A 24,947-nucleotide genomic window follows, 5' to 3' on the forward strand; every position below is an offset into this window, starting at 1 on the left:
AAACATGAAAAACTTCTTAGGCCAGGGATGCCATTAGCCCAAAGATGACCTAAGATGTTTCTCAGGTTTATCAAGCTCATATCAAACCAGGGATGGCCTGAGAATGCAGCTTAAAGACCCAGTTGTTTATTTTCTGCAGAGTTTTCTTCAGCTCTACATTTCTGTTGGTATGGTGGGAATCCTTGGTGTGCCATTGGGTCTTGCACCCTTGATGTCACTTTCTGAAGTAAACTGTCAGTCTTAGTCAATGAATTAGCCATGTAAATCACATACTGTTGAAATCTTACAAAAGATGGGCTAATTTCTAACATCTGATATTTATTATTTACTAATCTTTGAAAAACTTTCTATCAAAAACTTTTTAGCAATATTTTTAATTAAGTCAGTGAGTTTTGAGTTCACTTTCAAGATTAACAAGTTTGGGGGTTTTTTCCCTAAAAAGGCCCAACAGAGCTATGGTGTTAATGCGCTCATAAATTATGATGACATTTTTACTGGAATGTTTATTTTATTGCACAATGATACCAAGGAAAAGCAGATATGAAAATAATGATATTCCATAACAACTGAATATCATACATAAAGGCAAAGTAGAAGTGTTTTCTAGTGACATACAGACATGCTTGAAGGCAAGACTTCAGGGAAGGTTAATGCAGAAAGGGATCTGGGGATTATAGTGACTTCTATCCTGAGCACAAGCAAAAAGAAAAAAAAAAAAAACAAACAAAAAAAACCCAAAAAAAACCAAAAAAACAAAAAACAAAAAAAAAAAAAAAAAAAAAAAACAAAAAAAAAAAAAAAAAAAAAAAAAACAAAACAACCCCAGCACAACTACAAATAAGGTGAATTCCTTGTTGGAATAAGGATCTGTTGGAAGAGATTCTGTGTATAAGCCTTCATACCACAACATTGGAACAAGCTTTGGAGCATCATGGAGAAACAGGTAAAACTCATTAGGGTTTTAGAAAATATGCCAGTGGAGAAAGGTAGAATGAATTGCCTGAAGAGTAAAGATTGAAGAAAGGCATGAATAATCTAACTACCTTTTTATGTAATGAGAAAGGAAACAAATTTTATGATCAGTGCTAAAAGGGAAAAGAAGCAATATGTCTAAACTATAGAAATGGAAATTTTGGGTTAGACACTGAGAAAATATTAATAACTTTCCATTAGCCAGAACCATATTCCCTACTGTTTGAGCAGAAAAACTGTGGAAGGAGATTTTAAAGGTCAGACTGGGCAATCATCTTCCAGCAATATCATAAGAACCAATCCTATTTTCAGAAAAATAGTCTAACACTTCTGGTAGTAGGGTTTTCTGAAGTACGCTTCGCCATTTGAACATCTTTTTTCATTGGTTTTCCCATATCACCAGCCATCAGGAAGATACATGTGATAAAGTAGCAAAGGACCATCAGACTTGTATCCATGGCTTCCACGTCCTTCCTCTACCTAACAAATGAAAACAAAGTAAACAAAGTAAATGAAAGCAGTGTCTCCCTTCTTTCTGCTTCAAAGAAGAATGTGCTTATAGCTGAAAACCATGTGGATTTTAAAGAGCCGGTGATAAGGACATGGCGCTCATTTTCTTGATAGCGCAGGTCAAGACTGGAATAATAAAGGACAGTTTTTATATAAAACAAGCAAAAAACCAAAACTCAGAAACTTGTTCAGATCTGAAGATGCTTTTTACAAGATTCACTTGTCCAGGCATGAGGCTCTCTGGCCAGGCGAAGACTATGAGATAGCTCTCTTAATCTTAGCTAGCTGTATGTCTAATTGTGTTTCAAACAGAGGTGCAACACATGGTTATTGACAGGATGGACTTGTCACATGTTCAGAACCATTTTCTTGGCAGAACTACCCCATAGCTGCAGCAAACATAACTTTTAGTGAAGACCTTCAACGGTGGCTTCAGAAGGAAAATACAGAATTGGATTGAAATATGGTCTTTATCCATACAGGAGCAAAGGGTAATAAAACAGGATAAAACTGAAGCACTGAAGCATAGTGCTGCTTAGAGGGAGGATATCTGGTCTTCAGCAGCAAAGTCAGTTTGGGCTTAGTTTTCTCAGTTTCCCTTTGCTTCCCTTCCATGTTTTCCATGTATGTTTTAAAAATCCAGTAAAATGTATTTTCCCATGCTCTTCCAAGTCTTTGTCATCAACACAAGCCCCTGTCATGTAATTTCTATAGGGGAAAAAAATGTCTTTCTTACTCACTATTTTGATACTAGCCTGGTTTTATGCAGATCATATATATGGAGTACAGGCTGCTCAATGCAATCGGATTATAAGAGGTTTCATTACAGTTTTTCTTATACACTCTTTTTATACAGTTGATAATGAACACATGACGGTAACATACACATTATTTTCTATTGGTGGAACTCTCTAACAGTAGAGTGATATAAAATATGGCTAAGAATTATACAAAAAAGTCATGTGAATCACTGAACCCAATCATGAAGCACATTTTCAAAATATAACACAAACAGAATTTTCTGGGCAACTTGAACACAGGACTGCAGCAATATAGAAAGTATTTTATTCTCAAAATATGTTCTAGAGATGCCAAATCTAATAATAAATCAAATGTTACTGACTGGAGGAAAAGGGTCATCCATAAACAGTGAGTGACAATCATCTTCCAAAGACAGGTAATTAATTCCTTACAACGTACCCTAATTCAGGAGGAACACTTGACAACACTAGTTTCAGATCCTGTAACATATCAGCCACCACAAGCTCCAGAAAAGTAGTAGTAAATTTCTGCTTGTATATTCTGCTTGTAACTATTCAAAAAAATGTTGCTTTTAAAATAAAATCACTGTGGTCTTCACCAGTAAAGTTCAGGAGTTATTCACTGATGGTAACTCCTTGCACTGCCCTGCTTCACTTGAAAGATGTCTTTCTAGTGGATTCTACCAAAACTGAGGAGGACGGGCATAAAGGTTTTAGGAACAAACATGCTGCTAAATCTGGTGCAGTCTGGGGTGCCCAGCAGCCAGAAGAAAACTCCTTCTCTCTCCTCTCTGTACCCATCCGGCTATGTATTTCTTTTGACGAGGAAGCCGCACGCCGCCAGTCTGGTGCCTTTCGCACCCTTCCTCCCCTCGAGAGCCCAGGTGGGAGCAGGGGGAGGAGGCAGGGGCTGCAGGAGACCCGCGGGCTCCGGTGTGCTGTGCTGCTGCGGGGAGCGGCGGGGCGGGGTCAGCGGCGCGGGGCTCTCCCGTCCTTCCTTCCTTCCGTCCTTCCTTCCATCCTTCCTTCCTCCGTTTTTTTCCCTAAAGTTTATTGTAAAGGGGCAACGCTCGCGGGCCGGTCACGTGACCCTGACAGGTCCTGCCTATTGAGAGCCAGACCACCCACGTGGAGGACGATGGAGCTGCTTAATAGAAACAGGCATGTAATTGTGAGGCTTTCCAGCACTCGGCAGAATGTCTGCAGCCTAGGAGGGTTGTTTTTTTACGTTTTCAGTTCCTTCGGCGTAAAGGGGGGGAAGGAAGGAAGGAAGGAAGGAAGGAAGGAAGGAAGGAAGGAAGGAAGGAAGGAAGGAAGGAAGGAAGGAAGGAAGGAAGGAAGGAAGGAAGGAAGGAAGGAAGGAAGGAAGGAAGGAAGGAAGGAAGGAAGGAAGGAAGGAAGGAAGGAAGGAAGGAAGGAAGGAAGGAAGGAAGGAAGGAAGGAAGGAAGGAAGGAAGGAACTAAAAAGGGAAAAAAGAAAGAAAGAGGGAAAGAGGGAAAGAAGGAAAGAGAGAAAGAAAGAAAGAAAGAAAGAAAGAAAGAAAGAAAGAAAGAAAGAAAGAAAGAAAGAAAGAAAGAAAGAAAGAAAGAAAGAAAGAAAGAAAGAAAGAAAGAAAGAAAGAAAGAAAGAAAGAAAAGAAAAGAAAAGAAAAGAAAAGAAAAGAAAAGAAAAGAAAAGAAAAGAAAAGAAAAGAAAAGAAAAGAAACGCACTGATGTTCCATTTAAGCCGTCAGTAGCAGTGAATGAGGACGCACGCAGACCTCCAGCACGGCTCGCCCCGAGCGGCTCCTGCCGGGGCAGTGATGGTAGGTGCCTTCCCTTCGCAGGGCGGCAGCGGGACCCGGCGAACAGGGCCCGGGCCCGGGGCGGTGTTGGAGGGGCGACACGGGCCTTCGCCGGGGCCCGGAGGGGGCGGGGGGATCCTCCCTCTCGCAGTCGGGGGCCGGGGCTATCGACCGGGCACCGGGTGCGGCCCGAGCGGGAACGCCAGCGCGGGGTACGGCGGCGGGATGTGACGGGGCTCGGCGTGGAGCAGGGGCTGCGGGGCTCGCCGGGGCTGCGGGGCTCCCCGGGGCCAGGCCAGCTCGCCCGGCTTGGCGCTGAGGTGGCTCAGAGCTGCGGTAGGTATGCGCGGGGGACAGGCCGCTGATGGGAGGCAGCTCCTGAGGTGACTGCAGTGCCGCAGAAGACGGCCGCCTCTGCATTTCGCACCTGTGTGAGCTCTGGTCAGAACAAGCTGCCTTGTGGGGAGCAGAAACTTCTCTGGGGCTAGGTTCTACAGGACAAGGGCCGCCTTAGGTTGAAGTCAATAGTGGCTTCAGCCTCCGGCTTCAGGACTGGACCCCTTGTGTGGCTGGTACCGGCACCATCGGGACCGGTACAGCGCTGCTGTAATCGGTCTCGAGCGTGCTGTCCCACTGCTTCCAGGGACTGGAGAGGGGCGGATGTTCAGTGACACATCTCAGCTCTCCGGTGCCTTAGCCCCACTACGGGAGGGAGACCTGGGGGAGGCAAAAGCGCGGAGGGAAATGGGGAGACCTCTGGTATCGTCGAATGGTTTTATAAGAAGTGTTGGAGCCAAAGTGGGTGTTTCACAGCTCCTAACCAGATAGCCTTTACGACGAGCTAGAGAGAGTCTCGCCTTGTTTCAGCACCAGCCTCATAGATGTATCTAATTTCTGGTTACGGCTACTGGGGGCATTGTGTGTCTGAATTGTAACATGATATTGTATCTGGACAGCAGGTAGTGTTGTTTAGAAATATTAGGGCTGAGGGGGGAGGGGAGGAGAAGGAATCTTTTAAAATCTGTTTAATTTTAAGAGCCTGTGGATATAAAACTGGCAGCTCACTCTGAATTAAAATGTCTTAGGCTTCTATGTTTTTATCCTTATTTCACACACACATGCACACGCACGCACACACTCACACACACACACACCTTTTATTTTGTTCTGCCTTTGCCACAGTGTATAAAGCCCTATTGAGACATGTAGGCGTGATGTGTAAACCGGATTAGCAGTATGAAAGAAAGACATACAATGAGCCTGAATTGTTTTACTTCCTTTTCATTTCTCACGCCTATATCTCTAATAAATTTGTTGCTCCAGCAGTGGGTCAAAGAGATTGTGTCGTTCAGCTTTTTTTTCTTCAAGGCCCGATGGCAGAGATCATGGAAGTGAATGCCCTTCTTTCTGGCACATGCAAAACTTGAGCTCTATCTTTACACAGACCAAGTGTTGTGCAGCCTGGCTAAAAAAGGTTCAGTGTAACTTTCCCCTCTCAAGGCACATTAATGTCCTGCAAGTGGCGGGGCATTTTGCCAGGAAGAGAATCTGATTTGAAGACTACTTGGGTTTATAGAGGTAAAGCCCCTCGTGGAATATGACTAAGTGTCCTAGGGCTGGGATGTCCTCGTGGTTTTGGACGGAGCGGGCTGTTCCTCCTTCCACTGTCTTCTCCAGCTCCCCGTGCGCTCTTCTCCTCTGGGAGTCCGCTGCTGTGCGGGAGGAGCTCAGAAGCTTCGGAGACTCCTCTGGAGGCACATTTCCCCGCAGCCCTCCGCAGAAGAAAATGCCAGCGCTCCTGGGTTGGTGCTGTAGATCCCTCATTTGCTCCTTTGTGGCGTGCAGAGCAGCTTTCCATTAAAGGAGATCAGGGGTAATTAGCCGCATTATTTTGACAAGTTGGCTCGAGCAGTTCCCTTTCTTCCAGGGCTGAGGAGGGGGAGAGGCCGCCCGCCTCCTTGCCCAGGCGCGGGCGCTGAGCGGCGGCGCTGCCCTGCGGAGCGGCTCCCGCTGCGCGCCGCCGCCCCCCGACGGCAGCCCCCGCCGGCCCGCCGGCCAGCACGACTCTCCGAGTGCTCGAAAAGGAGAGGGAGGGAGGCTCAGGCCGCCCTGCAGACCCCAGTGACTGTGATCTTATGTCATAGCCAGAATCAGGTGTGCGGGCGGAGCACAGGGCCGGGGCAGACCTGTGCATTTGTGCGATGCAAAGCTGCGTAAGAGACAGAAATTTGAGGGAATAGAAAAAATCTGATGATTTTTCCACCAGTCGGTCTTCTCCCAGGACCAGCACTCTTGTAAACCGTACAAAAGAAACCCAAAGTGGCTGTGCTTAATTTCTGTCTTTATTAGGGTAATCAGATGCTCCAGCAGTGCAAATGTTTTTGGCGGGTGTCTGCAGATGAAAAGCAACCTGGAAAAGATGTGTTAAAGTAACATCACTGTAAATATCTGCTACCGACTGTTAATCTCTATTGGATTGATCCCTTACCTGGCTGGAGAAGTGCTCTGCAGTATCAGAGGTTATGAACACAAAGTGAATGTAAGTAAGAGACAGAGCATTATAAATGAAGCCACTACGACTACAGTCAGTGCTGAAATTCTTGTACACCAGCCTCGGCTGTCTAGGCATTGAAAGCTACAGGTATGTATAGTTGTAGATTGCAGCCCCTGTATAAAACGAGACAATTTCCAAGGCCTTCACCACATAGCGCGTCCTAGATAAGAAATCTGGGAGATCTCTCGAGTTGCTGACGATGGAGGTAGCCCTTGGTGCGGAGGAGCAGTTGCACAGTCAGGGCATGCATATCACAGTCGGCAGGGCTTACAAATGTTAATAAGGGCAGATTGATTAGGAACAACATTATTGCCAGGAATGTAGCAAGCAGGCATCAGCTATGAGGCAGACTGGGGGCAGCCATTGCTCTGACCACCCAAGTGGAGACTTTTACACTGACATTTCTTCCTTGAGGGGAGAAAAAAAAACCCAACATACATACACACACCCATCCCAGACCAATTAGATCTCTTCAGTAATTAATCTCTTGTGTATGCTTAAAAAAAAAAAAGTCCTTCCAGACCACAGGGAGAGAGGGGAGATTAAGACAATGCTTGTTAAATTTGAGTCTTCAGATAGAGCTTTGGAACCAGCAGTGAGAATGGGCTTTAGGCTACTGTGTGAAGACTAGCAGGCAGGAGGCCCTTAGGACAGTGCTGGGGCCTCCAGGTGCTTGAAAGGACACTCTTCCCTGGTTTTGGAGCCTACCAGGAGACTGAACCAAAATGCTTCTGCTTCTGAACCAATCCCTTCTTTCTCCATTCCCCTGCCCTGTTACCCAATCAGACACGGTGAGGGTGAGCACTTCCAGAAGCAGTGTCACATCACCTCCTAGCTAGATGGATGGTCACTTTCGCAAGTGGAAACTTGAATTGGAGGTGGCCGACTGCACCCCAGGAACAGGTTTCAGCCTCAAACAGAAAACAGCCTCCAGCGGCAACTGCTTCAGGTTTCCTTCTCCCATACGTATGCACCTATGTGGGCATGCATGACAGCTTGCTGCCCCTAGCAGCTTTCCTGGAGAGAGTCCTGTGCGGGGCACAGGGCAGGGCCTTCACGGAGACAAGTTTCCCAGGGTGGGAAAAAACGGAGTTGGGATGAAATCAAAGGAAAAAGGGATCCCCTAGCCGGCGGGTCTGGCCCTTGAAAGGTCCTGACAGTTGCTGCCTTTGGGCAGTCTCACGGAGAAATCGGTGAGGTGCGGTGCGCAGCTCGCTCCCGCCGGCGGCCCCGGCACCCGGGACGCTGCCAGCCCGCGTTGCCGGCGCCGGGACGGCCCCGCTAAGGCGGTCGTCAGCCCGCCGAGGGGAAGAGGACGCTTGCAGTGACCAGGGGCTCAGGGGTTTTGCTCAGGACCACTGCCCCAGGTACACGCACGGCGGGGCTGAAGGGAGAGGTGAACAGTGCTGGCGGGCTTGTCGAGCCGGGCACGGCACCGGGCAGGGGCTGCACGGGGTTCTCTTCTCACCTCGGCTCCCCACGCCCCTCTCTTCTTCGCCGCATTTCTCCCACCCGCCCTGCCGCTCCCGAACAGTTTACAGCCGCGCTCCTCCGCGGGCGCGCAGCAGCCGTCCCGCAGGAAGGCAGCCCCCCAGGGCACCTCCCCGGCCGGGCCACGGACGGAGGGAAGGGCTGCCGGCTGCCCCCCGCCCCGGTACCCGTGCGTGTCCGCCACGGCCCGTAGCTGCCCCGCGGGGAGCCGCGCTGCGGGCCGGGGCCCGAGCTCGGGGCTGGGGGGGACGCGCGCAGCTCTAGAGGCAGCAATTAATGGCTGATTCTCAATGGAGGGAGACGCGGAGAAGCGGTGCCAAAAAAGTAAACAATCGTCATGTAGTTCGAGAAATGTTCAGCGCGGCCAGGAAGGCTGCGTTTCATGGACTTTTACACTAAAAACATTAGAATTGGCTTTCCTCAGGTTTCAGTTAAAGAATGAGTCCTAAGTTGAAACAGCTAGCTACCGCGCGGCTTTAAATCCCTTAAGTGTTAAATTTTCATTGTGTTTTTCTAACTGGACGGAGTGGTTTTCTTGCAAGGAACTAAGTCTCCTCTTTAGTTAAAAAGAGAGGAGGAGAAAAATCTGGCACTTTCTACCGCAATATCCACCACCCTGTCATTATTCCTGCAAGCCTGGGAATTCAGCTCGGACCTCCCAGTATTTGTTGCAGCTCGAGGCCAAGGTGCCTCTAAAAGGATTTTCTTTTAAGGCCTTTAGAAATCGTTTAATGCTGCTTTTTTTTCGTTTCCCTCTCTTTTTCTTAAAAGGGAAAAATGTATTTCTGTATGTCCCTGGCAAGAAAGTTCCGCGCGTGTATTTGCAAGCATCCCGGACGGGGGTCGGGGGAGGGGAGTAAGGGGAGGGGGGAGTAACGCTCTTGAAAAGAAAACGAAGAAGAAAGAGGGAGAAGGCATTCCTTAATGGAAGTATTGCATGCAAAGAAGACTGGATCTCTTTAAGGCTCCCCCTGAAGCTGGAGATGCACACACAAGGGTTGCCGGCCTGGGTGGTCTCTCTACTTTGGTGAGCTGTTGCTAAGCAGCTAATAATAGTCATGTTTGCTGAGTAATTTCTGCCCTCCCCGAGCCAATCACCTCGCAGAAACCCAAGCCATCTGACAGCCCCGGGGGCGGGCTCTCAGCCCCTTTTTTTTTCCCTCCCTCTCTCGCTCTCTCTCCACTCATACTCCCCCCACCTCCCCCCCCCCACCCCTCCTCCTCCTCCTCCTCTTTATCCAAATGGAGAGAGTCCTTTTTTTCTTCTCCATCTCATCTCTGGAGCCGAGGAGCTGCAGCTCGGTGCTGCCGCGCACACACCGGGGGAGAGCGCCAGGCAGCCGCCCGCCCGCCGCCGCGGCGGGGCCAACCGCGGAACCGCGCCGGCCCCGCGGCCCGCGGGAAGCACCCCGGCCCTGAAGCAGAATGGTGCAGCGCGGCGAGGCAGCCCAGCAGCAGCAGGAGCAGCCGCGGCCCGCCGCGCCGCCGCCCCGCCGCCGCCGCTGAGCGCCGCCGCGGACAGCGGCTTCCCCGAGGCAGCGGAGGCCGGCCGGAGTAGGCGATTTCAACGGGAGCGGAGGATAGCGCGGCGGCGGCCGGGGGATCCCGGGGGTCGCGCCCGCCCGTCCGCTCGCCCTCGCCGGGCGCGGGGAGCGGCCGCCTGCAGCTCGGGGTCCGCGCGCGATGTGGCAATGGGAGGCGCGGGGAGCGACTCGGCCGGAGCGGCCGCGGCGGCAGCCGCCGCCCCGCGCCCCGCGTGAGGCGGCCGCGCCGCAGCAGCCCCAGCAGCAGCCCCGGCGGCGGCCCCGGCGGCAGCCCCGGCGGCAGCAGCCCCCGCAGCAGCAGCAGCCCGCGGCCCGCAACGCCGCCAGCCCCCCGCGGCCCCGCCGCACCCCCGGGGCCCCGGGCCCCGCCGCGGCAGCGCCAGCGGCAGCTCTCCCGTCCCGCCGGCGGCGGCAACATGGCCTCGGCCGGTAACGCGTCGGAGCCGGAGACCAGCAGCAGCGCGGGCGGCGGAGGCCACCCCGGCCGGGCGCCGAGAAACGGCGGCGGGAGGCGGCGAAGGACTGGAGGGAATCGGCGCGCCGCGGTGCCCGACCGGGAGTATCTGCAGCGACCAAGCTACTGCGATGCGGCTTTCGCCTTGGAGCAGATTTCAAAGGTGCATTCAATCTCTCACTCTTTTTTCCAGAGATACACGCTAGTGGTAGTGCTGCTTTTTCCGCGGGGGAGGAGGAGGGAGGTGGTGTGTTTTCTCGCGGGGGTGGAAGGAGGAGATGGAAACGAAACGGCCACCAATAAAATGCTGGGAAAAAGAGAGGGACGTCTGTGACTCTTCAGTGCGGGAGAGAGTGCCCTCCTTCCCTCCCTGCTCGCCTGTGCCTGCCCTGGTGCGTGCCTGTGCTGCGGAGCACTTCTCCTCCTAAACTTCCCGAAATAGCCTCTGCACGGTCCCGGCATCCCCATGGCTAACCCCAGGCCCCTCGCTCTCCCGCTCCCCCTCTCTCTCTCCGCTTCCTTTCTGCTTCTCCATCCCCTCGCAGCGCCCTGCGATCTCGGCAACACCCGCTCCCGGCCGGAACAGGGGAGAAACCGGCCGGCTTCTTGGCAGAAGTGGGGCTTTTGTGAAGTTTTCCGCCGAGAGCCGAGACGGCGGAACGGCTGGGAGAACGGGGTCCCCCAGCAAAGAAGGCAGCGGTTCTCTCCCTTGCCCAGCGGCCGGAGGGGGAGCGAGGGCCATAAACAAATTGCCACCTTAACCCTGCCGCGCCGGTCCCCGCGGAGGACTGGAGGTGCCGGGCGGGGCGGGGGGACAGCCCCGGCCGCCAATCTCCGCTGGCCAAAAAATGTTCAAAGTAAACAATCTCCAAAAGCTGCCTTGCTGCAGGGATGGTTTCACTTCAGGGAGCGGATTTCTAGGCTTTGTAAGAAGAGGGAAAGGAGGAGGAAAAAAAAGTCCATGTGGCTGCCCTCTTCCGTTCACAAATATTGTCGTAACTTACAGATGGCTGCTCTACTTCCTAATTCAGATCACACAGCGTCTCCAAACTCTATGGAAATGAATTACTGCAGATGTTACAGCGCTGCTCACCACGTGGGTCTTGCCTCAGCACCAAGCCCCTGCTAGGAGCTGGGAATGGGGGAAATGGCCAGTGCTGCCCACTGTCTGTCACACAATCTCTCCCGCCTCTACTCCCAGCCATTCTGGGGTTCCAAGGAGAACAGGAAAAGGGACTTGTCTTTCTTGTGGCTGTTGAGGTTTGTCAGAAGTGGTTCCTTCTTCCCTGGAGCCACAGGTCTCTTTGCAGCCTGAGCTGGTGGCGATGCCTCGGGCAAGAGATGAGTATGGTGATGGCCGGCACAGGCGAGGGCCCGGGGGCCGACGCAGTGTTGTTACCCCCAAACTCGCGTGTAGGCCTGGGGCAAGGATGGCTGACAGCAGGTACATCTTGTCCCTGTGTGCGTGCTCGAGGGTGGCTGCTCGGCAAGGCCGCGGGGCAGGGGCCCTGCCGGAAGGATGCCTGTTTGAGCTGTTCACGGCGCTCCGTCCTTCCTCCGGGGACTGCGCCCCGAGAGCCGCGAGCTGTCCCGCTCGGAGCAGGGCTGGGGGGCTCCCCCTACTAATGCGGCTGCCGCAGCCCGCAACTACTGACCTCTTCTTGCTTTGCAGGGGAAGGCGACGGGACGGAAAGCGCCGCTGTGGCTGCGAGCAAAGTTTCAGAGACTGTTGTTTAAACTGGGCTGTTACATTCAGAAAAACTGCGGGAAGTTTTTGGTTGTCGGCCTCCTGATATTTGGGGCTTTCGCTGTAGGATTAAGGGCAGCTAATCTCGAGACCAACGTGGAGGAGCTGTGGGTGGAAGGTAAGTCCGGGGGGGGTGCCCCTGTTTTCTGTTGGCGTCCCTGCCCAGCAGGGAAGAGCGGCCCGGGGCCGCTCTGCATGCCCGTGAGGAGCGGCCGCCGACGGGGAGGGCGGGCGGCTCTCGGGGCGGGAGGCGGGCCCTGAGCTGGGGCGCGCAGCCCCGGGCGGCGCGTACCACTACTCCGCTCGTGGGGGGCAGCGGCGGCCAGGCCGTGCACTCGACGGGGGGCCGCCGGGACAGCCCGTCTCCAGCGCCCAGCGCCCTCGCCTGTGCCCCGGCTCGCAGTGCGGGCGAGTTGCGGGCGGCGGGTTTTCGCGTCCCCGCCGGCGGCGGGAAGCGGCGGCGCTGCCGGGAGGCGCCCCCTCCGCCATTTTGGGAGTGCGCGCGGCCGCGGCGGGGGAGGGGCGGGCGGCGCGGCGGGGCGGGAGCCTGTGTGTGGTCCTGGCCTTGGACAGGTTTCAGCTGTGGGGAGCGCGGGGCGCAGCGCTGGAAAAAAAAAAAAAAAAAAAGGAAAACAGGAGAGGGAGAGAACAAAAAAAAAAAAAAAAAAAAAAAAAAGACACAAAAAAAAAAAAAAAAAAAACCACGACCAAAAAAACCCAACAAAAACCACAACCACGAAAGAAAGGCAGAAAGGTAGCCGAGGCGAAGGGGAGCCCGGAGTGGGGCAGCCTGCCGGGCGGCGCGCCCCGCGCTGAGGGCCATGGCACCAGGCTGCCGCGAGTTTGGAGTTTAGGTGTAGTCCTTAGAGGTGTTTTTTTTCTTAGCTGTTTTCTTCTTTCTCTCGTTTTCTTTACTGTTTTAGTGTTTTATTTCCCCACCGTCCCTTTTTTTTCTGTGGAGGAAAGTACTGTTTATTAAGGATCACGTTCCCCCTCTAGCTGCTGGGTGGACGTGGAAACAGAGTTCCTTGTCTCTAGCAATTACTACTCTAGGTTTATGTCAAAGTAGCTTGCAGCAGTATTTGGCTTATAAAAGTTAATATGAGAGGCTGCATAAATAATAATTTCTAAATAGCTCTCTGTATGTGCATGTGTGGAAAAGCTAGGGCTGAGTGCAAACAAAGTCGGTGCCTGTTCTGAAGGTGGTCTGTCCTGCCCGAGGTGAATTAGAGCGTATAGGGTCGGAGTCCACCCTTGCAGATGACAGCCGCATTGGGGTCAGGATTGGATTCGCCAGTCATTTAGTAGGTGTTGCTTTTTTCTGTTGTGGAAAGTAGTGATCTTTTTTTGGTCCGTGTAGAGTAGTCCAGGAGCTCAAAGTATGAGGAGATCTGCTGCCAACAGTTCTGCCTGAGAAACAGAATAAGGCACTGCTGGGTCCCATCTGCAGGCAGAGACGTGCCGTCAGAGTTTGCACTGATCACTAACTACAGTACCTTAAATACTAATGGAAATGACTATGAATCTTGTTTTCCTTCACTGTTAATTTTTCCTCCAAATACGCTGTGAGGTTGTTGTGGAGAGGTTTCTTTTGTCAATTTGTTTCTGCTTTTCTGTGTTAGATAGATTAATATGTGATTGCAGCTCCATCCCACATGCTCTGCTGACATTTATTATCCTGATGTCACTGGTGTTCGCTTGCTTGGAATGGTGATCCTATTCAATTAGTGCCACCTGCTTTTTGTATTCTTGTAATTCTAAGAAACTACTTGCTGATGATGCCTCAGTGACTGGCCTGTCAGTAAAAATACAATTCTCAAGGGGAAAAAAATAGGATTTGCAAAATAGTTGCTACACTGGTTTCTTCTCATGTCATTATTGTTATGGGGAAGAAGTGAGGGGAAGTCCCTAGTATAGAATCTAGTGGAAATTGATTTCTGCGATTTTTATTGACAAGATGAATTCATAAAGCAGCTAGTTTGACAGTGTTGACCTATGTATTTTCATACTTATTTAGTTTAGTTTTTTCATTGAAAAGAAATTAAAACTCTGCATTTAAAAACTCTTGCATTTCAAAACTAACCAGCAAAAGCTAGCAGATTAACGTGAAATAAAACATGGATTAAATTTAATTTTGTTTCTAGTTTTCCCATTCTAGCACTACATGATGGTCCACAGAAAGGAGCTTGTTATAATGTGCTTTCTTGGTAGAAGCTCTGTAAATGTTCTGCTCATGAATCGGGGTGTTGTACAATTAAACCTAACAGATAGCAGTTGCATATTTTTATTGCTAAGCTACAAACAGGAGTACAAGTTGAGAGTTTGAGATGGAACAGATAGCATGGAGAATGCCTTTCTTCCTAAGCAGAAGCGCAAAGCAGCACCAAACTTCTTCTTCTGCACTTACGTAGAGCTGGTCCTAACAGCTTTAATGTACCTTCCATGGAGGTTGGTACAGTAAGGGACTCTTTAGGTCAAGGTTTCTTAGTGAAGAAGCAGTGGCTGAGTTGTCCTGTTTATTAAAACAGCTGTCTCACTTTACCTTTCGTTTATTGAGCGTTTGGATGAACTAGGCAGTGCTGGCCAAATATGGAATCATAGAATTGTTTAAGGTGGAAAAGATTCGTAATATCATCAAATCCAACTGCTAAGCCAGTACCATTATGTTCACCACTGAACCATGTCTTTAAATGTCACATCTAAACACCTTTTAAATACCTCTAGGGATGGTAGTTCAGAGGTGGCCTCTTCCAGTGCTTAACAGTCCTTTCTGTGAAGAATTTTTTTGCTATCCAATCTAAACCTTTCCTGGAGCAACTTGAGACCATTACCTCTTATCCTGTTACTTGTTGCCTACATCCTCCATTCAGGTAGCTGTAGAGAGGGATGAAGTCATCCCAAGAGTGCACTTCTCCAGGCTAAATTACCCCGGCTCCCTCAGCTGCTCCTCATAGGACTTGTGCTCCATTGCCCTGCTCTGGACTTGCTCCAGCCCCTTCATGTCTTTCTTGTAGTGAGGGGCCAAAACTGAACACAGAATTCAAGGTGTGGCCTCAGCAGTGCTGAGTACAGAGGGACAATCACTGCCCTGGTCCTGCTGGCCACGCTATTGCTGATCCAGGGCAGGATGCCATTGGCCTTCTTGGCCATCTGGGCACAGCTGGCTCGTGTTCAGCCTCCCCTGGTCCATTTCTTGGGATAGCTTTCCAGCCACTCTTCCCCAAGCCTGTAGTCCTGCCTGGAGCTGTTGAGACTTAAGGACAGGACCTGACACTTCATGTTGTAGAATGTAGTATGAGCCTCATACCATTGGCCTTGACCCATCAATCCAGCCTGTCCAGGTCCCTCTGCAGAACTTTCCTGTTCTCCTGTAGATCAACACTCCCATCCAGCTTGGTGATATCTGGGAACTGACTGAGGGGGCATTTGAACTGCTCATCCAAATAATTGATAAACATTTTAAACAGGACTTGTCCTGTTGCCCTGGAGAGCCCCTCCAGTGTCTGGTCACCAGCTGGAAGTAACTCTCTCTGGGCCCTGCCTTCCAGCCAGTTTTTAACCCAGCAAACAGTGTACCTGTCCAAACCATGAGCAGCCAGTATTACCAGAACAGTGCCATAGGAAACAGTGTTAAAGACATTATTAAAGTTGAGGTAAACACTCTCCATAGCCTTTTCCTCATCCACTAAGTTGTAGAAGAAGATAAGATTGGTCAGGGAGCATCATGCCTTTCCCAACCGCATTCCAGCTAGGCCTGATCCCTGGACTATCTTGAATGTGCTGTGTAGATTTATAGGTTACTTGAAATACACTTCAAGAAACAGTTTTGATTTGCTACTGAAATTGTTTACAGTTATTATTGCTGAATAAATTGGCAGTATTTAAAAAGACAAATTTGATATGGTCTATTTCTGAATACCATGGAACATAATACAGCACTGAAATTTGCTGGAAGTAAACGGTTGCTTTAAAACCATAACAGAATTAACCATCAAACAGTGAAGTGAACTTGGATTGTGGATGGTCTTAAAACTCATTCAAAGTTAAATGATTAGTAGTCTGAGCCTGCAGCAGCTATGGTTGAAATATTTACATGAGTTTAGAAACTCACCTTATAGGTAAACTTTCCAAGAGAGAACTTCAAAAGATCATTCTTTCAGATTTTCTCTAGTAGTCTTCCTCCTTCAGAATTTATGCTAGCATTCTTGGCCTTCTCTGTGCCTCCTGATACCAAAGTGGCTTTCCTCTCACTTGCTACTAAGTGTTGTAGAGTAGCTTTTTTTTGGGGGGGGTTTGTTTTAAAATATAGTACTCTTCTGGCTGGTGTTCAGAATACTTCAGTTATTACACTGGGTCCCACAGTGGCTCCATCTATGTTGCTGTCTTGTAGAGTTGCTCTCAGTCTTATTTGCCTAGGACATACACCTGTATCTTTTCAGCACATGAACAGATCTCTGTTCATGTGCATACTTTGCTGCTGGTGGTGGGGGGAAGGGGTTGTCTACCAGGGCAGACTAATTCTGGACTGGCATTTTAATGGCAGTTCTGTTATTCAGCTCGAGTTGAACTGCTGTATGTGGGTGTCCATGCATTCTGGAGTTGTGGAGACTGTTTAGCATCTTTATACATTGTACACACAGAGAGGAAAAAAAGGGCTTTGCATTGATTTCCTCGGTGACTGAATTTTGTTGGACACAGATGCGCTTTTAGAATCCTCCATTCATAGCTAGCGAGTGCTCTGGATGGAAAAGAAATCATGCTCATAACTGGATATGTTTATGTGCGACCACTCTAAACAGGCAGTCTAAGATCCAGTGTGTCAGCAGCAGTCACACATGTAAATTCACAGCCTCTGCTGCTGAAAGAAGGTAGTTTTGTGGCTCCAGTGAAGGTTCTGTTAAATGAAGCTTGAAATTTGGCTACTGCAATGCCTTAAATGATGTTAATTGGAGCAGCTTATAATGGGGGAGATGGTCTAGTCTTGTGCTTTGATATTTCATTTCATGTCATCATTGTCTTGGGATTTTTTTCTCCTCACTTTTTTTCATTAGCTTTCTTCCTTAGGTGGCCAAAGATCATGCTGTTCTTCCCTTCCTTTTTTGTTTTCTTAGCTGAAGCTCAGTCAAGCTATTCCCTCCTTAAGTAGCCCTCTTCACAAAGCTTTGTGAAGCTTTGTGAGCTTGAACTGAGCTCTAACATGCAGAGCTCCTTCTTTAAGCCAGTTTGAAGGAAGAGGGTAGATGATACAGATAGGTAGGACATCTTGCAGACAGTGCCTCAGAAGCTGCATACTTCAGTTCAGGTATGTGGAATAAAGTGAGCGTGTTCAAATTGTAGGTGCATTAGGATAGAGTGTGTACAGCAGAAATACTTTGTAAGTCAAGATTTGGGATATGTGTATTATTTCCTTTCTCTCTTAAGGGGCAGAAATCAGGTTGCTTTATTGTACTTATGGCTGACCCTTCTTAAAATATGTTAATCTACCCCGGCAATTTACGAATAAGGTGAATGAGGAAAGTCTGCAAATGATGCAGGAACCAGTATTATTTCCGTAGATTCTCAGTTGTCTTAACTCAGCGAGATTAAGTGCAGGTGGAAAGTTGTTCTTAAGTTCTGCCTAAAGGCACCAGTTAACTTTACGCTAGTGTTCTTTGGAGAAACAAAAAAGAATAGTAAGGGAACAGATCTGCATTAGTTTGTTCTTTCAAGGAGACAAATTTATGTAAGTGGGCTGAAGTAACATGGTTTGTTTGAGTACAGTTAGCAGGACTTAACACAGTCAAGTGTAATTCCTTTCTCCCACAAACATATGCATTTGTGGACAGCAGCAGGGAAGATGTTTTAGATGTGCTTGCACCTGTATCACCTGTGGCACGGTATAGAAGAAGTTACAGAAGTTACTCTGCTCTTCGGTCTGTCAAAATGGTTGTTGGCAAGCTCTGTGGCAGTCAAGACATTGTCTCTGATCACATCACCAAATTCATTTGTTTCCTTTGAATCAGGTGACTTAAGAGCTTACTTATCCTCGACTGTTGTCTTACACTATGTTGCGTTCCTCAGTGAATATTGAAAGTTCATTGGAAGGTGTTCATGTGAAAAATTTCCAAGCCACTATTTTGTCTGACTTCAGTACGATTATTTATTACATCTCTTTTTTTTTTTACATGATAGCTGAAGGATGGTCATCTGAGCAACATGTTTATTTAAGTGTTTACTGATGAAGCACAAAAGTGTTTCCATCCATGCCACTGTTTTTAAAAGGAACATAAAATTCTAATATTTACATGATATTTGTGGATAAAAACATCAGAGTGTTATGTTCCTTTGAATTTGAACTCCCTCTGCAAGTTGTTAGGAAAAGATGTTTAAAGGTTTTACTTATACATATATTTAATTGATTGTCAGCTTTCAAGAGCCTGCTATTAAATTCAAAATCAGTGGAGACCTCTGTTAAGTTCCATCTTGACAGGCATCCACATCATTGCTCGGAGTTGGTGTTCCTTGATGAAAAGCTTGTACATGAAAAAATTCCTGCAGGTTCAGTACCTAAAATTCCTCTTTTGTCTGTAAGAGTCTTAATAAAGGTATTGCCTTTAATAAAGAGCCTTAATAAAGGTATTGACCATTCTTTGGTCAGTAAAAAGGTAGAGGGTGAAATCCTGAATTCACTGAATGTGGTGACAGAACTTGGGATGACTCTAGTGTGACCAGGCCATACCCATGTACAAAGCCAGAGCAGAATAAGTGTGCCCATATTTTAGCCTCTTCAGGGAAAGGGAAGAGAAGCTCCCCTTGTAGAATTGGCACCCCTCTAAGCTGTAAGTGCATTATTGCATGGTTCCTTCTCCCTTTCAGACATCAGAGGCATTTAATTTACTCAAGGCTGGAGAAAATTCATCTTCATTGTTATTTCCAAACTTAACAGTGTTGCCAATGCCCTGCTAGAATGTGCCCTACAGATCATTGTTTGGAAAGATCTGCTTTTTCTCTGTTGGAATGTGTATTTAAAGAGGGTGGCGCCTGGGCTGCGCCATTGTCCTCCTCTTCTGAGTTTGTGCTCTGGGGATTTTGCTGCTTATGAGTGGGGTTTGAAGGCATTTCTGTAGCTCTGGAGAGCTTGCAGATTTTGGTACAGAAGTCCTGGAGTGAAATAGAATGGTTGAAAGCAACATTGCTTTATTGTTGTTCCCCATGCTGCTGTTGCTGAGCAGGAACAGGGAAGTGTAGGCAAGCAAAAGACCTAAATCTGCTGTAGGGCTGGCTGCTACTGAAGTTGCGGATGTGATGGTGAGTGTTTTGGGCCCTACTTACTACCAGCTGTTGCCACCTGCCAAGTGGCCTGGTTTTATGTTTATTTGCTTGTTTTTGTGGAGAAGTGGCCTTCCTTCCTCATTATTCATCAGCAGCCAGTGGGTTCAGAAAAGAATGAACTCTAGAAGCCATGGATGCTCAAGCTTGCTTTGAGTATAGAATGCATTAAGGTAAACCTGAGCTGCTCACCCTGAATCTGTCTATTTTCATGATTTTTTTTCTTTTTTTCATGGCAAGAGGTGGTCCAAGCCCTGTCATTAAATAATATTTTCAATATTTCCCCAGAAAGTCATAATATGATGTAGTGTATGCATGTAACTGTTCTTGACCACTCAACAAATTTAAAGGCTGTTACATCCAAGTGAATGTTGCACTTACACTTGACTGGTAGGAGGCTCCAAAATATGACAGCTTCCAGATGTATGAACCAACTGATCCCTTTATTTAGATTATGTAGCACCGCTGATGCCTAGATTAGTGCTGGCTGGACAGAGCTATGGGAGATTTGTCTGGTTTCCATAATGCCATGTTTATATTTCAGTTGGATTTTTCCTTAAAAACTGACCTCCCTATGACCTGTTGGGGCTGTGTCCACTAGGATGCTGGTTTTGATGTGTTTGCAACTACTTTTCTTTTGGTGTCTAATAGAACAGGTTCTCATTTTCACACTGTTGGATTGTTATGCACAATCTTTTTAATTTAACTGTGAATTACCTGCTTTAACATATAACCACTCTGGTAAAACCATGCTTGTAAAGTTCTTTGCCCCACAGCTAGCTTTTTTTCTGATTGGTTAAAACAGCATTTTGGTTATAGATCTTGTCGGACTGTTACTTGTCAGGTGTCTTCTTCTGTATACAGAATAAAGTCCAATTGTTTGCACAGTGCTTTTTCTGTCTACAGATGATGTAGATGGTGGTGTGTGTGTATGTGGCTCTAGCTGTTCTATTTCAGAGTTCAGCAGGATCTGAAGTGCAGAATTTTATCAAGAAGTTCACTCTTCTTTGTATATACTATACAGTTATATCTGTTTTCTCAGCCATCCTTATTTTTCTTCAGTATTTCAGGCTTTGGTTCTTTTAATTTCTCAGATTTCTGCTGCCTTGTAACATGCAGGAAGTGAGTTACTCTTCCAGGGAAAACCTGGAGAAATCAGTAGAACTTCTTAAGGTCTGCATGACAGTTCTACTATAAGAATGTAGTCACCTATCAGAGTTCAGAAAAGTAAATATGTGCAGCATTCACTAATACTTAAGAAACCATAAAATTTTCTGCCTTGTTCTGTTGATGCTTTGCTGGAGTGGCAGATTCCCAAGACGGTGCCTCATGACAGAAAACTCTATGCTTTAAAGTGTAATATCTGTGCTGAGAATGTGTGCCATGTTATAATGACCCCTTCATTTCTGTGTCCATGGATTAAGGAGAATGTGAAAATATTTTACTCCAGTTTTGCATAATCTGTGCTATTTCATTATCCACTCAGATTGTGCCAAATATGACTGAGGAATACCATATACAATACATTATGTTCACCCTTGCTCTTAATTGAGTTACTTTTGACTTGGAGTAGTTTTTTACTGTACAGTACTGTATAATAGATAGAATGGAGTTGAAAGGAGTAGTTATTAATTCAGAATTTAAAAAAAAATTCTTTATTCTTTTTTTATTGTGTAAACTTTGTTTCATATCTGTAAATACAATTTACTCGTTCTTGGTTTTGTTCTGTTATTTTCATTTACTATCACCTCAGTTACTATAAACAGACTGATTTTGGCAGCAGTAGTAGTTTCATGAGGTAAAAAGTTCTTCATGGAAACTGCTGACCGTATACATGTTTTGATGTATGGAGAATTTTAATTTTGGTTTTTAGCATGAATGTCTTGGCTTTAACTTCTGCTTGGTTTTGGGAAACTTAGTTATTTCAGTGCTTGAGCAAAATATACAAGAGGTAAGGGAATGAAGAAAACCATAACCTGGTTCTTTCTGCAAAGGTGCTGCTTCTTTAGAGAATTGTACTGAACTTCATTTCAGCTTCAAATATACAAGTAATCATTGTGTATTTGAAACATCTGTATTTTGCTCATGTGCAAGCACATGTGCAGTGTTGTACACCCGGATTACCTGAAGCTCAGTCATTAGACTGTAATACAGTCTTCTTTTATTAATAGTGAGATAAATTATAAGAAACAGTCTTCTCTTGTTTACCAGTATGATGCATTTCTGCCTTTCAGTCAGTAATCAAAAGTTAAGTGCAGCAAACTAGAAATGAGCACTGTTGAGTCAAGTTGTATGATTTTTTTCTCCCCTGTTAAATCATTGCTTGAGGGCTTCTGGCCCCTAGCTCAGGAATCCTGCCCAAAAATGCCAGATGTATTACACAGTCAAGTATTGCAATGTAAATAGTGTTCTGTGCCATGAGAGCCGGGTGGTCCATCTCCTAGTCAAAAAAAAAAAAGGGCAGAAAAGGGAAAATCCGCATGCTCTGAAATAAACAGTAGTTGTAGTGTTATTTCTGGTTTTGGCTGCACAACCAGTGTTTTGGAGCTGAAAGAACACAGATAAATTAGTGCTTTGGACTAGCAGAGAACTGAAACTGAGATGCTAGAAAGCAAGATGTGTCTTGGCTGAGGGTCTATAGTGTAGTCAGGCAGGCAATGTAATAAGTAAAATATTAAAGTACAGGCCATTCCTGACAGGCAAAGTGTATTACTTTACCTTATTGTGAGCAGCAGTCTCTTGCATGTGGAAGCAGAGTGGACAAAGGATGGGAAGCTGGGAAGGCACAGACATAGGGATCTTCTTGACCTCATGCTGTGAATGGGTATGTTATGGGACCTTCTGAGCATAAACATTGCTGAGTTGTTCTTGTTTTTAGTTAAATCCCTTGGCTTAACAATGACTTACCTTCCAGTGTATTTACCTTATTCAGATGCGGTAGTGGATTTAGAAGGTTTATTTGCACATTTTTCTATTTTGTGTATGAACATGCTGTTTCATAACATTTAAAACTTGTTGAAAAAAGATTTCACAAATCTAACCTGAAAGGAAATTGCCAAGGGTAATGTCATAATCAGATTTACATTTTGGTTATCTGAGAAATCTGTGAACTACCATAGCTTCCTTGGGTGTGTGCAGAGGAGAGGGGGGTTATAGGAACTTGCTTGGGTGATAAACCATATTTAAAAAGCTTCAGGAATGTAATCCCAATGCAGATCTTGGTGTAGTCTCCTCAGTGTGATTCTCAGTAGAATGATGAGATTTAGGAACTCAATTAAACATCTCCCTTCCTGCTGACACTAAGCATTAAAAAAACCCTTATTCATTACAACTTAATTTTTTTTTTTTTATGTTACCGTTTCTGTAATGGTAAAAAAAGTACTTAAAGAAGATACTCACCAGAAGAACCAGTACAATAAAGTATCTTCTTTAACCAGTACAATAAAGTATCTCCTGGGCATTTTTCTTATTTGCCTCTCAACATGGGCCTTATTCTGATTTCATTTACAATTGTCTTCTCTAACTTTTCAAAGGGTTCCCATCGTCAGAAGAGAAGCGAAGCCCTAGCTGTTTAGAAGCTGATGCTGTTTAAGCAGTAGATAAAAAAAAAATGTAATATTCTAGTAGAAATTATTAAGATCAAGAAACAAAACCCGAAACATGTTTAGTATGACTTCCAACTGTAGATAAAAGGTAGCAACTTGAGAGAATTGTGAGCAGATGTAAATATCTATTAAACTGTTCTTTCTAGAGATTTGGGGAAATAGGATGACCTTTTTCTTCTTTTTTTCTGTTTTTTTTTTTTTTTTTTTTTTTTTTTTTAATAGGCTACAGTTTCACATGGCTTGCAAAAGAAATCTTTCTCCCTTTTTGTTTCCCACACCAATTGATTTATCATTTTGCTTGCAAGCAGACTTAGAATGTTAGGGCAGGAACACACTCACTTTTTTCTCGTAACTTTTTTGTTGCGGACCGAAACCAGTTGACTTGAATAAATTTTTCTGTGGTCTGAATGAAGCCAGCAACGTGGAAAAATCTTGCCATTCAGAGCCGTCTGAATGTACATTTCAGCCACACAGTAAGCTGTATTGGTAGGCAGTGGACTGCTAAATACAACCATTTTTCGCAGCAGAGAGTTAGACAGGTGATTAGCATAATTAGCACAGAGTAGGCTATACATATGGTAATGTTAAGTGTGTAAATGCCAGCTGCGGTGTAAAATTTATGTCAGGGGTCGACAGGGCTGTGCGAAAGTATTGTGTTACAGCTGCAGGTCAAAGCCTCCATTGCTTTAGCCCCTTTTCTCTTGTCGGTGAATGCGCTAAACAGAAGAGAAAGACAGAAATATAACAGATAAGGCTTTGAACAGCCTGGTTCTGTGCAAGAGGGGACTTCTCTTAAACCACGCGCCCCCCCCACCAAACTCCCCCAAAACTACACATGCAAAACAAAAGTCCTGCTCTTTCATTATAGATTTTATTTTGCATCATGCTAGCTATAAAAGTGTTGCAGTCTTTGAGTGATGTCATTACGATGAGATGAGGGGAATCTTGCTGGGGGGGAGATAGGGGAAGTACAAGGTGGGTAATTATGCTTTAAAGAGCAAAAACAAACAAAAAACCCTTTTACTTCACCTTGTCCTTTCTTCAATCCAACCTTTTTTTTTTTTTTTATGTCTCTGTTACTTACTGCAGTTGGGGGGTAGGAATTAAATAGTCTTGAAGGTGACAGCATTAAATGTAATAAAATCTCAACAGTGCAACAATCTTGGAGCTGCATGACTGGTTTTAAACTAAGTGCCAGAAGTTCCTCTGTGGTTTTTGTGTGTGGGTTGCTACACTTATTCCCCAGGTTCCTCCCACCTCCTAAACCACTAAATTCTTTATAAATTAAAAATGACTAGTACAGGTTTCTTGTTTTAAAGGAATGCAGCGTTGAAGAGTAACATCTTTTTTAAGCATTCGAGGGGGAAATCGGTAAATCTTTTTGTTGCTGTAAACTGTTCATTCATATATTTCACTTGCAATTTCCTCCTTCAACCCCCCCCCCCCCCCCCCGCTCCAACCCACCCACCCCCCCCTTTTGTATTTTTTTGTAGCCGGCTATAAGGAGTGGTGGTGTTGACAGAATATAGTTCACACCACACTGACCTTGTGATGAAACTTCCTCACAGCCGCAGGGGGTCCTTATGAATCGGCCCCTAATCCAGCTAATCCCGCTCGCAACAAAATCGTGAAAGTGGCTCCCAGCGATGTGTGTTTCCCTGCGCAGATGCCGCGGGAAGGAGCGGCGTTGGGAACGCAGGGTGCGCTCGGGGCAGGGCTGGGGCTGCCGGCGGGGCTGCGGGCGGGCCCCCGCCGTGCGGCCCCGGGACTGCCGGCTCCGCTCCTCCCGCCCCGGCCTTGGAGCCGCCGCCCGAGGTCCGGAGGGAGCGCGGAGCCCCGCGCCGGGCTCCGTAGTGAAAAGCCACCAGCACGGTCACAGTGGCCCGAAGCAGAAAATAAAAGCCATGCTGAGGGGTATGCTTGGCCATTTGTTTGGCTTTTTTTCCCGACCTTTCCTGCTTCAGCATAAACCTGGCCATATGGTCGCACGCTCGGAGTGTCTGACGGGAATGTCGGAGTGCATCCCGCACAAAGTGGGACGCGCTCTGTCCTGCTCGCTGTCAATGGCGAGCGAGCGATGAAAAATAGGCCTCCTGACAGATGCAGCACGGCCTCGGGAGCTGGTGGCCAGTAAGAAATATCGAGGTGGGGGAAGCTGTGACAGGCAGCAGGTTCGGTGCTGGGGGGAGCGCTGACCTGACCTGATTGTGTCCAAC

The 24,947-nt window shown here is 47.1% G+C and overlaps 1 protein-coding gene across 4 annotated transcripts in view; it reads left to right on the top strand.

Moving 5' to 3' along the window:
• The first annotated feature begins 3,976 nt into the window (after window positions 1–3,976).
• Window positions 3,977–24,947, top strand: part of PTCH1 (patched 1) — a 73,259-nt gene continuing 52,288 nt past the window's right edge. For 3 of the 4 annotated variants that reach the window (XM_058043522.1, XM_058043523.1, XM_058043525.1), the window contains exons 1-2: window positions 10,014–10,234; window positions 11,744–11,936. In XM_058043522.1, coding sequence (XP_057899505.1) covers window positions 10,034–10,234; window positions 11,744–11,936 — 394 coding nt within the window. In that variant the 5' untranslated portion in view covers window positions 10,014–10,033. Of the gene's footprint in view, window positions 4,050–10,013; window positions 10,235–11,743; window positions 11,937–24,947 lie in introns of those variants that run through there. The other variant, XM_058043524.1, reaches the window with a different exon arrangement.

This window comes from Melospiza georgiana, chromosome Z (genome assembly GCF_028018845.1).
Source record: "Melospiza georgiana isolate bMelGeo1 chromosome Z, bMelGeo1.pri, whole genome shotgun sequence".
Taxonomy (NCBI): domain Eukaryota; kingdom Metazoa; phylum Chordata; class Aves; order Passeriformes; family Passerellidae; genus Melospiza; species Melospiza georgiana.